The sequence below is a fragment of the Eutrigla gurnardus genome (genome assembly GCF_963514095.1).
Source record: "Eutrigla gurnardus genome assembly, chromosome: 22".
Classification (NCBI taxonomy): domain Eukaryota; kingdom Metazoa; phylum Chordata; class Actinopteri; order Perciformes; family Triglidae; genus Eutrigla; species Eutrigla gurnardus.
The window spans coordinates 2,417,826-2,431,246 of NC_139933.1; the positions used below are offsets into that span (position 1 = coordinate 2,417,826).

A 13,421-nucleotide genomic window follows, 5' to 3' on the forward strand; every position below is an offset into this window, starting at 1 on the left:
ACAAAGGAACTATTCCTAATATCTTTCCTGTAGTTGAGAATCATAGGCCAAACACACATCCTGGTTTTACATTATAATTTCTGGGAGGATTATTGATTTTGCATTCCTCAAAACACATCGATTCAAACCATGTCAGGTCTGTAAAATTAATACAAATCTACTGGGATGGTTACAATTAATATAAAATACATACAAAATATGCAATTAATATGCTCACCCAAAATGCCCCCAGTAATTCAATTCTACTTTTTTTTAGACACATGGGTTCATATATAATTTTTATTATTATTATTATTTTTTTTTTTAAATCGTATTTGTTAGATAGTCTAGTATTTCCACTTTAATCACCAACTCTGGTTTGGTCAAAATAAACCCTTAATTCACCATGGTAGCTGTGTAATATGCTGATCTCTCTCTTTGTCGCCACACCTCTATGATATTAGGCTCGTGCCCGCTCGGGAGCTGCTGAGAACGTTCGGAGCGCGCTCGTGCACTGATCCCGCGTCACGTCTCCCCTTCTCCCTGCCTGGCGCCACACCACGCGAGACAATTTCACCGACGTCATTACTCTGCGACCGGTGGTGGCGGTTTATGCGACGCGAGCGTTACAGCGATGGCGAGCGGTAAAAAGAGTGCCCTGCTTTCCTCTTTGGCGGACTATGGGGACGATTCAGAGCCGGACTCAGACCCCGAACAAGAAGAGACCGGTATATGATGACACATGAAATAGTTCCGTTGGACCTGTGAGGCTCTGTGTTGCTGTGCGAGTCTTACCGCGGGGTTTCCGTGTGTGAGCTAGCGTTAGCTCGTAGCTAACTTAGCTCGTTCAAAGATCAAGGGTTAGCATACTCAAACGGTCATTTAGTAGGCAGTATGCAGTACATACACGTTGAGTATGTAGTAGGCAGTATGTTAGTATGGCATTTCTAACACAGCCAAAGTGTCGAATACTATTTAAAAGAACTACGAACCTACGAAGCTAATTCATACAAAGATATATGTTTTAACTTGTTGGTTTTGTTGTGGTGGTGTTGATGTTCCTTTTACAGTGTAAAAACGTGACGAGGTCACTTTTGTTTTGGGGTAAAGTTGCTGGTTCACGTCTCAGATCAATGCACTGTTAGGATTTATTATCCATCTCTGTGTGTAGTATGTATGTATGTATGTATTCTGTGTGGTGACCCTGTCTCCTCTCGTCCGGTCCGCCTCCAGGGGGGCATGTTGGTGCTCTGGTCTACAGTTATGGGGACGATGAGGTGATCCGAACTGAAGATTTAATTGACAAGGTGTCCTTAGATGAGGACAGCAGAGAGAGCAACTCGGTCAGTATTTGGACTCTACATTCTTTTTGACAACATGTTGATTGGATTTCACAGATGTGCAGTTGAACATGTGTAAGTAATAGAAAAAAGCACTGCCTGTGGTGTTAGGCCAGAAAAATGAAAGCACCGCTATAATGTAATGCCTTACAACAGTATTGCATTTAGACTCAATCCTGTGAGGATGTATGAGTCTGAGTCATTTTGTTTTATATGATTGTATTATATGTATCCATGTCATTTACATACATGAAGCAGCAAACATATTAGTAACACTTTACAATATAATGAAAAATCAGATGCAACAACTTAACTTCCTCCCCGAAAACCATACAGTTGAACCATTGCAACGCTGACACCTTTATACAACATAGTAATTGGTTCAATTCAGATCAATTCAATGTTATTTATAGTGTCATATCACAACAGAAGTTATCTCAGGACACATTGAGCAGGACTAGAATATGGTCATGATTTTCAAAATCACATCACCTACATGGTTCATCATTCCACAGGGGTTTCAAATGTTCTAGTTACCCAGTGACAACTTTTACCACGCAGTACAAAGCACCAACCCTGTTACAGTGTCGTAATAGTAGTGATGTTGAAAAGCTTTAAATAAAGTAATTTACGATTGACCCACAAAAGACGGATAAAAGCATCAGAGGCTGTAATCTCTCGTCCACCCTTGCAGTGCTAACCTGCCTTTTTGTTTTTATAGGAATTGGAAGAATCTGACGAGGGGAGGGAAGCAGAAGATGTTGAGGTATTTAAAGTTGAACCCCCACCTGGTGTGGGATGGATGTGATTTTAGAAAATGATCTCGTTTGTTTTGTGACTAACCAAAAAGCGATGGCACTTTTAAAGCCACATGCTATGAAGGAGCATGTTCACTAGATGGCGCTGTGGGTTTAGGTATGTCAGATGAATGCTCAAACAAACGTAGGTGAGGCCAGGTCATGTTCTCAATGTGAGTCTGAAGTGAAGACCTCATATGTGTCAGAGCACACAACAGCCTGCTCACCTTAATAACCCCAGACCATGTTGGATTATAGGAAAGGCTTGGATTTGTAGATGGCGAAATTTGAATCCCTTTATTGAGAACTCGGGTCCAGTGCGCCAGTTTTATAGCTTAATGTGACCTCCGACCTTCCTGTGAAGGGCAGCCAAATGAATCTTCAGATGTGGATCAGTGAACTGAAGAGTATTTTATTGGCTCTTTCTCAAACAGGTGACATTTATTTCTTTATTTTTTGGTTTGGACTTCTGCCAGTGGCCGCTGCTCTGCTTCCATGTCTTTTACCCACCTCCTTCTCCTCCCCCCCCCCCCCTCCTCGTGATTTGGCCCACTTAAGGGAAATTCTTTGATGTGCCCGTGCAGTTGCTAGGTGACGAAATGATGCCCGTGAATACCAGCACTGTTCTTTTGTTCTGAACCTGTGTTATGCCCGCAGATCTGGCAACACAGACGGCATATTTTAGAGGCCGTACAAGATTCCTCCTGCCGAGCTCAGGCATTCACTGGAAGCTGCCTGGATTTACTATTCTGGTTTCTATTAGTCTTAGAAACTATTCTACTGTCTGCTTCTATTATGCACAGTCTATTGCCTTCAGCATCTGTGATTTGTAGGGTTCAGGTATTGAACTGGTATGAGCTTTTGTTTCCAACTCCCCATCTTTCACAAGAACTGCCAGTTCACCTCACCAGCCCTACTTGGGTTTATTATGACATTCTCCTGAACAAAAGAGACCAAAATATCCCTCTGTTTGTTTCACAGATCCTAGAAGTAGAAAGAAAGGACCCTAATGAGTTAGTTGGTGAGTACACATATGCAAGCACACACACACATGTATTGGTATGGCTCTTAAAGAATAAGTATGCTGCTTCTTCTCAGTAATTTGTTCATCCAAAGCCTGATAGATCTTTTTTCTGCATTGCAGTTCATTTTGAGTCAATCCCACATGCAGATTGTCTCGCTGTCGCTATTCAACCAAAATCTCTATTTCAGGGTATCTGCAGGTCTTGAAAAGTCTCTCCTTATCCAAGTGTTAATATTGTCTCTTGCCTGCCATCGGTAGTTATGTCAGGCCTGAGACACATGCTGCATCTTTTATTGCCTGGAAAATGTGAGGTGGGCGCTGAGTGTGTTCCATTGAGTGCAGTCGGGTTGCTCCTGATGTTGCTAAGCGACCATCACAACCTAACCATATCACCGAGGCCATGCATTAATAGCCTACTTACTAGCAGACCTGGAGCTTGGAGCTGATCTTTTTTCCAGGCGTTGTAAAATATCACTAAGATCAACTCATCCTCCATAACTACTGTAGAGAGATATTTACAGAATAGGGAACGATATCAGCCGGCTGTGATTGCTTCTTCCTCGTCATATATAACATGCAAAAACAACTTAAATTGAACTTGGTTAAACTTGCAGAAAGGTATAAACTATAGTTAATTATTATTAATAATTACAGAACAGTTAGTCCCCTAGCAACATAAGAATCATGTTTTATAACACCCACTTCACTTCTGGAGGAGACTGCATTTATAATTAAACAAATGGCATAAAGTGTAAGACTGTTATGTTTTATTGTGTCAGCTGGGTGTTGGTGCAGTAGAGTCTGAATCACTAACTAGACCAAGCTGAGTTGTGAAAGCCTCTTTGTCCACTGACAGATGTGTTAGGTACCCAGGTAGCTGGTGGTTAGTGAGTAATGGCTGACCTGTACAGGTGTGTATCAGCTCAGACAGGATGTGAGTGGTACAGGGAGCGGCTTTTCACGCGCCAGTCTGATAAACGCCATGAGCGGTTCACACTCAGCTGTTGGTTTGCACGAATCCGTAGCTTTGGATCGTTTTTGTAAGGCAGCATCCTCATCCACATGTAATAATGTGTTGGAATGAACTGATTATTATAATTAAAATTATACGACTGTGTAAAGATCCTAATGGAGAAATGATTTTATTTTGAAAGGATTGTCACAAGTAATGGATGGTTTATTTGGCGGGTTCGTTCTGAAATTGATTGAAAGGGGAATTGTCATCCCTGGATGCTGCTGTTGTATTCAAACAGAGTACTACATTTAAAAGCCTTCATTTTGGACGCGCTCCAGACAGCAGCAGCAGAGGGACCGTAGAGGCTTCTGCCTACAGATTTACTCGCTCATTTACTCACCACTTGCACTCTTCTGGTGTGTTGCAGTGATAAAAAGAGGTCGCATAGAAAAGGGGAAATGTGCTAGAGCAAAAAAACGTTTTAGTTTGCAGAACAGCAACCATCACCGTTGGTATGCCGTGGTGAATCACAGCCTGGACACTTGACATTACTGCAGCGGAGCTTGGCTCTTCTGTCCTGTCTGTCAGTAAATGTCACAGTGAGTCTGGCAGAAGGCTTCATGTCAGCAAGGCTGAAGACGGCTCTTTGTCTGTTCATTGAAGGGACCGACATTGTCCAGCTGTCCAAAAAAAAAAAAGAGCCGCGGGGCACAGATTGTGACTTTCTGTCTGTTTTTAGGGGGAAGGACAGATGGTCATTTTGTTGCATGGATATAATCTTTTCTCTGTCTAATTTTTTTTTTTTTTTTTTTACTGTGTCTCCACGTCCTTCCTTTCACTGCTGCTGTTATATGAGGATAATGCTCTCACACTGAGCTCGGTTATGAAACAGCGATATTTATTACACCTCATGATTTATTCCCATCTCTGCTACTGCGGAGGCTGCAGAGTTTATGTTGGTGTTTAAATTAGACTTGTGTTGAGGAGATTAGCAGGCTCCCACAATACTCAACCCGATGTTGCAGCTACAATGTGTAATTGTGTTTTGCATTGCTCGTGTCTGCGAGTGAAATGAAATACCACCTAAATCCCTGTGACTCAGACTTGCCCTGTCATGTTCTTCTATAGCTGTTCTGTGATTATGCGGTGTTTAAACTAAATGCGTCCATGGTATCGTTTATCTTCATGCAACTGCATACTTGCTCATGTGCGAACGCACAAATGTACATACTGGGCATGAATTAATGTGTTTAGCCTACAAAGGCAACGCCCTTTTCTGCATTTACACCAGTGGAGGAGGTAAACCATATCAGCGAGGAAAGCAAATGGAGGTGGAGTAAAGCCCCTCAGAACTTTATATATATATATATTTCCACGTCAGTCAACTTTAACAAAAGAATTTACAAAATAAGCCACATTTCTTCAGCACAAGTAGGGGTTTGATCAGGAACTATCTAATCAAAGAAGTAAAGGAGATTACATATTTGTCCAAACATTCAATGCCCATTTCTCGATACACGCACCATATGATAATGATAATGACAATATAAGCTTTTTACGGATGTATCATATTTGTGTAAGTATTAGTAGGCTGATAAGTCACAAAGAATTTCTGTTTTTTACCTTTGGAGTTAATTTGTTCATGCATTGTAAGGGTGTCTTTAGAAACTGTCTCCACTACTTAATCTGTTTACCGCTGCCCATTAGCCTCCTTTAAGTACTAACTCTGTACATAAACTAAACTCTGTTTGTATGTCTGTTCTTGGATTTTCTCGCTTCACTTCACATTTGGGAAGTGTTAAGTGAGTGTCGTGTTCTGACTCTGAGAGGGGACAGTTACAGCACCCAAGGGCATGTTGGGTTACAGCGTACTCACCGTCGATCGGTACAATATTAGCTGTTAGTGTTAAAACGTGGTTAATATATGAAATGTCTTAATTATTGATCTCAGCACAACACGATAACTCCTAGATTTCTGTGGTACGTGACTGGAACTTTCCTCTTGTCTTTCTAGAGAGTTGTTCAGCAACTAAACTAAAACGTAGAAAATGATCTTCTCGTGTCCCGTCGAGTTCCTACTTGTCGGCGGTCTGCGTAGTATATCGGCAGGGACACGCTCCTGCATTCACAGTGCACGCAGTTCGCAGCTTTCTGCTCGCAGCACTTCATGCAGAGCGTGATTGACGGCGCTAAATGACGGTTGAGACTACCTGTCTTATATGGATGTAGAGTGACACTGAGGAATGCCTGGCCTGCAGTCAGAGAAAGCAGAGGGAGATGAGTCGAGCAGCAACAGCAAAAGAAAGGATGGGTTCAAGAGGGAGGGAGGGAGGAGGGAGGGGAGAGGAGCCTCCCTTCTCCTTACAAGCCCCAACAACAGCCACTCCCTGCCCGGGACATGCACTCCTCATACCACCCCCCCCCCCCCCCCCTTAAACCACTGGCACACATGTAGGATTATGATGAACAACAGGATGCTCAGGAATCCCAACAGCAATGTTTGCTTATCACACAGTGAACCTTTTGTTTGCTTATCTGAGTTTGTCCTCCAGTAAATAGCCATATCCCACCTCCCTTCTCATCTGTCAGCTGTTCAGTAAAAACACTAAAAGAGCCTCACTTTGTTTGTACAACAATGTTTTCCGAGTCGATCCTTCTCCGGCGTGTGAAGACATGCGTGAGGAGTGGAAATATTTTGCGCTCGTGTTAATTTTTGCTGTCTTCTCTCCCAGCTCTGTTCTCAGAGAAAGTGAGGAACATGTCGCCGGATCAGATCAGGATCCCCCCCGAGCCCCCCGGACGCTGCTCGAGCCAACTGCAGGTACAGACACACCACCACCGTAGTACAATTTACTCAAGCACATAACTGTCACTGCAAAGCGTTTCTTGTGGCACGATAAGCAGTCATCACCTTCAAGGCCACGGTTATGTCTGCTTATCTATCGGCCCAGAGGAGAGGGGGTGTGGATGTCGTGATACATTTTAATTGTATAGCTCTTTTAAAGGTTCTCAAAGACATTTTACATATACATAAATAAAATAAAAACAACAGTAACAATCACAGGTTAAAAGGGAGCTGGGGTTGTGGTGCTTTCTGCATACTTAACGGAAATAGTCCTGGAGCCAAGTGTTGTGTGTTTAAACATGTCTGTAGGCTTGTTGTGTGTGCTGCGCTACTAAAAAAAATGAAGCCTTGCCACGGGTCGGTTCCATAAGCAGACATCACAGTCTGCACTCTTGCCCTTTCAGCTTTTGCACAAGTGTTAGTTAGATTATGATGGAAAGTTTAGTGTTTATGGCTAGTCATCTTTGTGTTGATGCAGTCAAAATAACCCATTCCCAACGCCAAGTCAGTAATTTAGAAGTTTCCCTCGGTCCCTCTGGGGATAGGAATAAATTCCAGTGGCTACATAAATTCTGAAGTCTCGCCCCTGTAATTAAAGCAGCACACAGGATCATCTTCTATCAATTAAGTATCGCCCAGCACCGCTCTCTCTTTCTGAATCTTACTGCACGCTGGTTTGCTCTGTGAGGAGCCGAGGCAGGTCCGTACGGCTGACTTAAGTAAGTGTACAGCTCAGCAACATCCCTCCCACCTATCAGATGAACAACTAATGACTCACCTTTACCACACCAGCCTGGATATCCCGGCCCCGAGGTTACGGAGGAACAGAGACACGCGTATGCTTTTTGGAAAAATGTCCTTTTGCAATCGTAGCCCCGAACCAGAGCGCCGAGGCCTTCCCTGAGCCTGAGAATGTATTTATTATTGGAAGAGTTTGACTTCTATGTACATTCTGATATGATGCACTGAATTAAAAAAAAATAGTTTCTGAGCAAATCTTAATCATAGGGGTGTCGGATCAGAAAACACTTGCCTTATGACATGATGGAGAAACGATGGCAAAGGAGTAATGGCATCTTATTTTAGCAGCGTTCCCTTCTTCTTCCACCGTGTTCCCTCATTTATCAGCGTGGATGTCCTTCCTACACCTGCCAGCTCCTTGTGGCTCAGTTGAACCTGGCTGTCAAATATTTCCCCAAAGGTATCAGAAACTTTCCCACACAATGGCTCCCATTGACACGGACCCTGTGCTAGAGCTGATCATAAGTAGTTATTTTGATGACAGATGTAGGAGGTGGAGGAAGCCAAGCATGTCAAAGCAGGAGACATTGATCAAGAGATGACCTGCCGCCCGTTCACATCCTTCCTTCATTGATTTGTTTTGTTTTTTTTCAACAGGACAAGATCCACAAGCTGTATGAGAGGAAGCTCCATGGGGATTTTGACACAAACAGCCACATTCAGAAAAAGAAAGAATTTAGAAACCCGAGGTATGCAGCTGAAGTACGCACCCAGACCAAAAAATACCAACACACATGGGGCTACTGACTCATAAAGATAGCAGGGGCTTGAAGTTGAGTTGAAACGGCATTTCAGGAGTACCTGACTTCCGTATCAGGATGTTCTTTTACTGATTGCAGGCGTGACATAAGCTGGGAGGAATTTGATTTGATGGTTGAAAAGATTAGCTCACAACCATCTCCAGCTCTCTGCAGACATAGTTACGGATGTATGAATGCAATATTATTGGTTGAAATTGATTGGCTAGCTGATGTAAGCATGTATTTTCTAGAATATTGGATTTTGAGTAAAATAATATGAATAATTGTATTGTTTTTTGACATATATTGTTAAACAGGTGCACAATATGACCAGGGTTGTGATCTTCAACTCAACTCGACATTAAAGGCACAGTTCAGCTACTTACAAAACAACTGCAAACAATACAAATGTTTTCAAATATCTAAATGTGATTTTCTTCTGGGTTTTTTTATAGCATTTACGAGAAGCTCATTCAGTTCTGCAGTATAGATGAACTGGGAACTAACTACCCAAAAGATATGTTTGATCCTCATGGCTGGTCAGAGGACTCCTACTATGAATCTCTGGGTAAGTTAATCTTCTTCTTCTTCTTCTTCTTCACAGCTCTGTGTGATTTTAGAAGTCATCAAACACTTATGTATGTGTTTTATCCTTCCAGCCAAAGCCCAGAAAGTGGAAATGGATAAACTGGAGAAAGCAAAGAAGGAGCGGACCAAGGTGAGTCTTAACATTTAATAAAATAAAGAGTTTCTCTTCTCTGTCTGCGTCAGGGGCAAGTCTCCACCAGCAGCACTTAATATCTGCTTGTTGTTCTCCACCAGACTCGTCACTGCAGCTCAGGCCCAGCCCAGTTCAGCTTTACGGCCCAAACCGTGCCCATACGTGTTTCTCACTGTTTTCCAGCAGACGCATTAAAAAACACCTGAGTGTGTCTTTCTGCCAGCTATTTTCTGCTTTTGCTATTTATGCTGAATAATCGTTCCACGGTTGCTATGATCAGCAGCAGCTGCAACTAAGTTAGAACTGGACTTGAACGAACATGTAGCAAATCAGGAGCTGCTTTATGATTCCTTACCGTGAAGTTATGCAGGCGACAGAGCAGTAATGTATGCATGTGAAAATGAAACAAGACGAGAGGGAATGAGTCACTTTCTTCCCCTCATTTACAAATCCTGCTACTGGTGAGATGTGCCCCTTGTTTTCAGCCTCTCGAAGCTTTTCTGTGCTAATCAGCAGTAGATTGTGGAAGGAATCAAATTAAAGGTTTTAAATTCTGTGTGTTTCAAAGATCGAGTTTGTCACGGGCACTAAGAAGGGCACCAACCCCTCGAACACAGCAGCCCCCGCCGCCAGCAACACCACCGCCGCCACCACCGCCACAGGTAAACTCCACCGCAGCACGTCGCAGACTGAGCTCCTCTCAGAAATGCACCCAGTGGTGTCAGATCTTTACTTTGCATCAACTCTGCTGGCTGCTCCGGCTCAGGAACACTTAAGGTGGACTGACCTTTTAAGGTGGACCAGCGCTGTTCTTTAGCTCTTACTTTATCGGCAATGATACAATAAGTACATTTGTCAAAAAAAGGAAACAAAGAAACCACAACGTAAGTCGCTTTGGACAAAAGCGTCTGCTAAATGACCTAAATGTAAATGTATTCTCCTTTAAGACAAGCTAATCCTCCAAGTCTCTTAGGTTTTTTTATTTTGAATATTTCTAAACTGATGACATGGTTAATAAATAACATCCCTACTGCAAACTCTGCTCTGTTAAATCAGGAAAACCCATGCTGTATTCTTAATTAGTTACAATGGGAAAGTGATTATCTTACCGCTACTGAAATGTAAGTACTTGTACTGAAGTGTGGACTCTCATCAGCAGAGGCCCAGAAGAGGAAAAGCAAGTGGGACTCTGCAATCCCCGTGACCCTGGCCCAGCCCACCCTCATCACTACAGCAAATTCCCTGCCTGCCGTCGTTTCCGTGACGACCACGGCTAGCGGCACTAAAACCACCGTCATCTCGGCAGTGGGCACCATCCTAAAGAAGGCCAAGCAGTGATTTGTCTGTGTTGAGAGCGAGTGACCAGAGCAGTGACCTGACATGAAGCTGGATGATCTGTGTTGTGTCCTGTTGCTCATTATATATATATGTGTGTGTGAAAAGAAGCAGAGAGAGGAGAGACATGAACTAGTGTGGACCAACCTGCACAATCCCTCTCTGCTACACATGGACTAATCTAAAGACTTCACTGCCGTCTATCTCTGGGATTGTCTGCACTATTGCATCATGAAGCCAAATGCACAGTTTGGTGAAAATACTCTGGAGATCCTCTGAAAACCTGAAAGTGCGATGCATGTGGATCACTTGCTTATGCAACGTGTCTTGTCATTCAGTTTTTTAAAAAAATATGTTGGCAACAGGTGTTAGTTTAAAACAGTTGAAGAGAACAATGTTTGAATAAGCAAAAATGGTCTCAAACAGTAGAAATATCTGAAAAGTGATTTATTTTTCTGTCCGTAGCTCGGTGTTGTGCCTCCTCAATATTTGGATGATTTTTTTTCCCACTTGTTTTTCCATCAGTGGCATATTGAGCAACCCTAAGGTAAGATTGTTTTTACACTTGTACATATTGATGATAAGGTTAATAAATGGATCTGATGTTGCCTTTTCAGTTGGATTACGTGTTTTTGTCAAACTGAAGCAGAAACAGGTTTGCATCCGAAGCCCCCAGAAAAGGACAAAAATAGCTTCTTTCAAAGTTGAACAAATCTCAAATCTCTGGAGGGGGAAAGCATGTGTGAACCAGGTGGAGTTTAGACTTGTGCCTTGGTCTCCACATCTGACTTGTATCAGGGCAGGTTTGTGTTGGGAGGTCGGAGAAGGCCAAAGTTCCCCCCCAAAGATAGAGCCTGTTGTTTATTGCTACAAGCTGCACATTTTTAAAATATGTGGGTGTAGTCTTTTTAATTAAACACCATAACATATGCAAATATGTTCTCTTGTGTTATTCTTTCCTAACCCAGTATGTACTATTACTGTTGTATAACCACATTTTTTCTTCACATTTTTATTCATTTCTGGGAGGATGAAGAAAATTAGCACAAAAAAAAAGTGAAATCCTGTGAGATTTGGGAGTGATGCTCGATCCTACGGGGTTTGCGGGGGTGTTGGAGAACAAATTGTGGCAAAGCTCTGTGAGTAACTGATGACGTTCAGCTGAATCATACCCACGTAAGGCCACTGTGATAGGAGTCAGGCATTTGGTGCAGGGAAAAAATGTCCATGATGGGTTTTTTTTTTACATGTTCCTGCAGAGACTGGAATTCAAATACACAACTAAAAAAAACATGTTTGACATGCTTAGCTTATATCCACATTTGGCTCCACAGAATAGCAGAATAAATACTCTCCCAGCTGGAATGATGATTGAGGATGGAGAGCCCATCGGGTTTCCTCACAGGAGTCCAGGTTTGAGATTGATTATTGAAAGTTCAACACAATGCACATGCTTAGAATTTGACTTTCTCACAAACCACACGTTTATATAGAAATAATTCATGCATCGACAACTTTAGAAAGTGGATTTATCTTCTCAGTATGTTGTTGTTTGGGTCATCTAGCCAGTTTTTTAGGGGTGCTTTAGTAATTTCATTTGTAGTTCTTTGTAAACCAAGTGATGTTTTTTTGTCAGTGATTTACCCTACCCCAAGAGTTTGATGTTCTTCATTCAAAAATGGGAATGATAGTCCAAAATAACGTTAAAATGTACAGTTTTGATGTACAAGTTACTTTCGATATGTATTATTATTATTTTATTATTATTATTATTATTATTATTATTATTATTATTATTATTATTATTATTATAACCCAACGTTCTACACACATTGTAGAGGAATATCTTCAACAGAAATATGACACATTAATAACCCTACAGGATGTTCCTGAAGGAATGCTATCGGTGGTGAGTCACCGTTTATGAGGAGTGTTCAGTTCCTGTGAGCGCGAGCGCATTTCGAAGGTGCGCGCGAGCGCGGGCCACACCCAACGGACAACTTGTTCTGAACAGGTCACAACAACTTTCCCCTCCTCGATAAAAGCCTTCTTGTCCGCCGCCGTCACGCAGATTTGACTCAGTAGGCGTTTTACGCAAGTTTTAATAGGAAGTTTTATATAAAAATATATATATTAAAGATATAAATTTAACAACAGGCAAAGCTTTAAAGTTAGCGGGTAGCACAACGTAATAAAACCGTTATTTTTTAAAGCTAGTTTAGCTTCTGTTGTTGCCCCGTAAAACATTTTTAGCTATATTTAGCACTTCGCATCGTAGCTATCACCACTTATTGTGTTGATATAAGTTTACTGTGGTGTTAGCGCAACTTAATTAAAAAAAAAAAAACACGTCATGTTTTAAGCTAGCTTAGCATTCTGGTGCCGCGTTAAAAATGTTAGCTTATTTTTCACTTACCGGTATCTTTTTTTGGTTATTATTTAAAAAAAAAGGAGGGGGGCGGGGGGGCGCCATTATAGGCACTGAATGAACTCACAGACCCCCCCCTAAAAAAAATGCCACTTTTTGTCATGTAAATTGGCGGAGGAGTTGGTCACAGACCGGACTCGTTGAAGTGAGCGAAGGAAGGGGACCAGAGTAGATGTTTCTTGTCGGGCTTTTCCCCTCTGTAACAAACTTATATATTTTATTTTTTGGGCGTCTTCTTCCCCCATACAGCCATTAGTAGCTCGACCCTCTCTTCTGCTCGATGAGGTGGTCCAGTTCACGACGACAGCAGCTTGTTCACAGTAAGTGACGTCTTAATTAACATGTATTTAAGGAAAAAGTCACGTATGCAACAGCTTACTATGTGTAGGTGGTTGATGTTTAAATACAATTTCTTCTGAGTATAGACAATAATAATAACATATAATAATACAATAA

General features: G+C 42.0%; 1 protein-coding gene across 2 annotated transcripts; it reads left to right on the forward strand.

Moving 5' to 3' along the window:
* Window positions 1-437: 437 nt before the first annotated feature.
* Window positions 438-11,398, forward strand: sap30bp (SAP30 binding protein). Of its 2 annotated transcripts, none has more exons than XM_084040496.1 (10): window positions 438-707; window positions 1,213-1,322; window positions 2,041-2,085; window positions 3,098-3,137; window positions 6,828-6,916; window positions 8,339-8,430; window positions 8,937-9,049; window positions 9,141-9,199; window positions 9,771-9,864; window positions 10,359-11,398. In XM_084040496.1, the coding sequence occupies exons 1-10, from the start codon at window positions 614-616 to the stop codon at window positions 10,538-10,540; spliced, it is 918 nt and encodes a 305-aa protein (XP_083896622.1). In that variant the 5' UTR covers window positions 438-613; the 3' UTR covers window positions 10,541-11,398. The 2 variants fall into 2 exon arrangements, with proteins under 2 accessions (XP_083896622.1, XP_083896623.1); XM_084040497.1 differs by having other exon boundaries at window positions 445-707; window positions 10,362-11,396.
* Window positions 11,399-13,421: the final 2,023 nt, after the last annotated feature.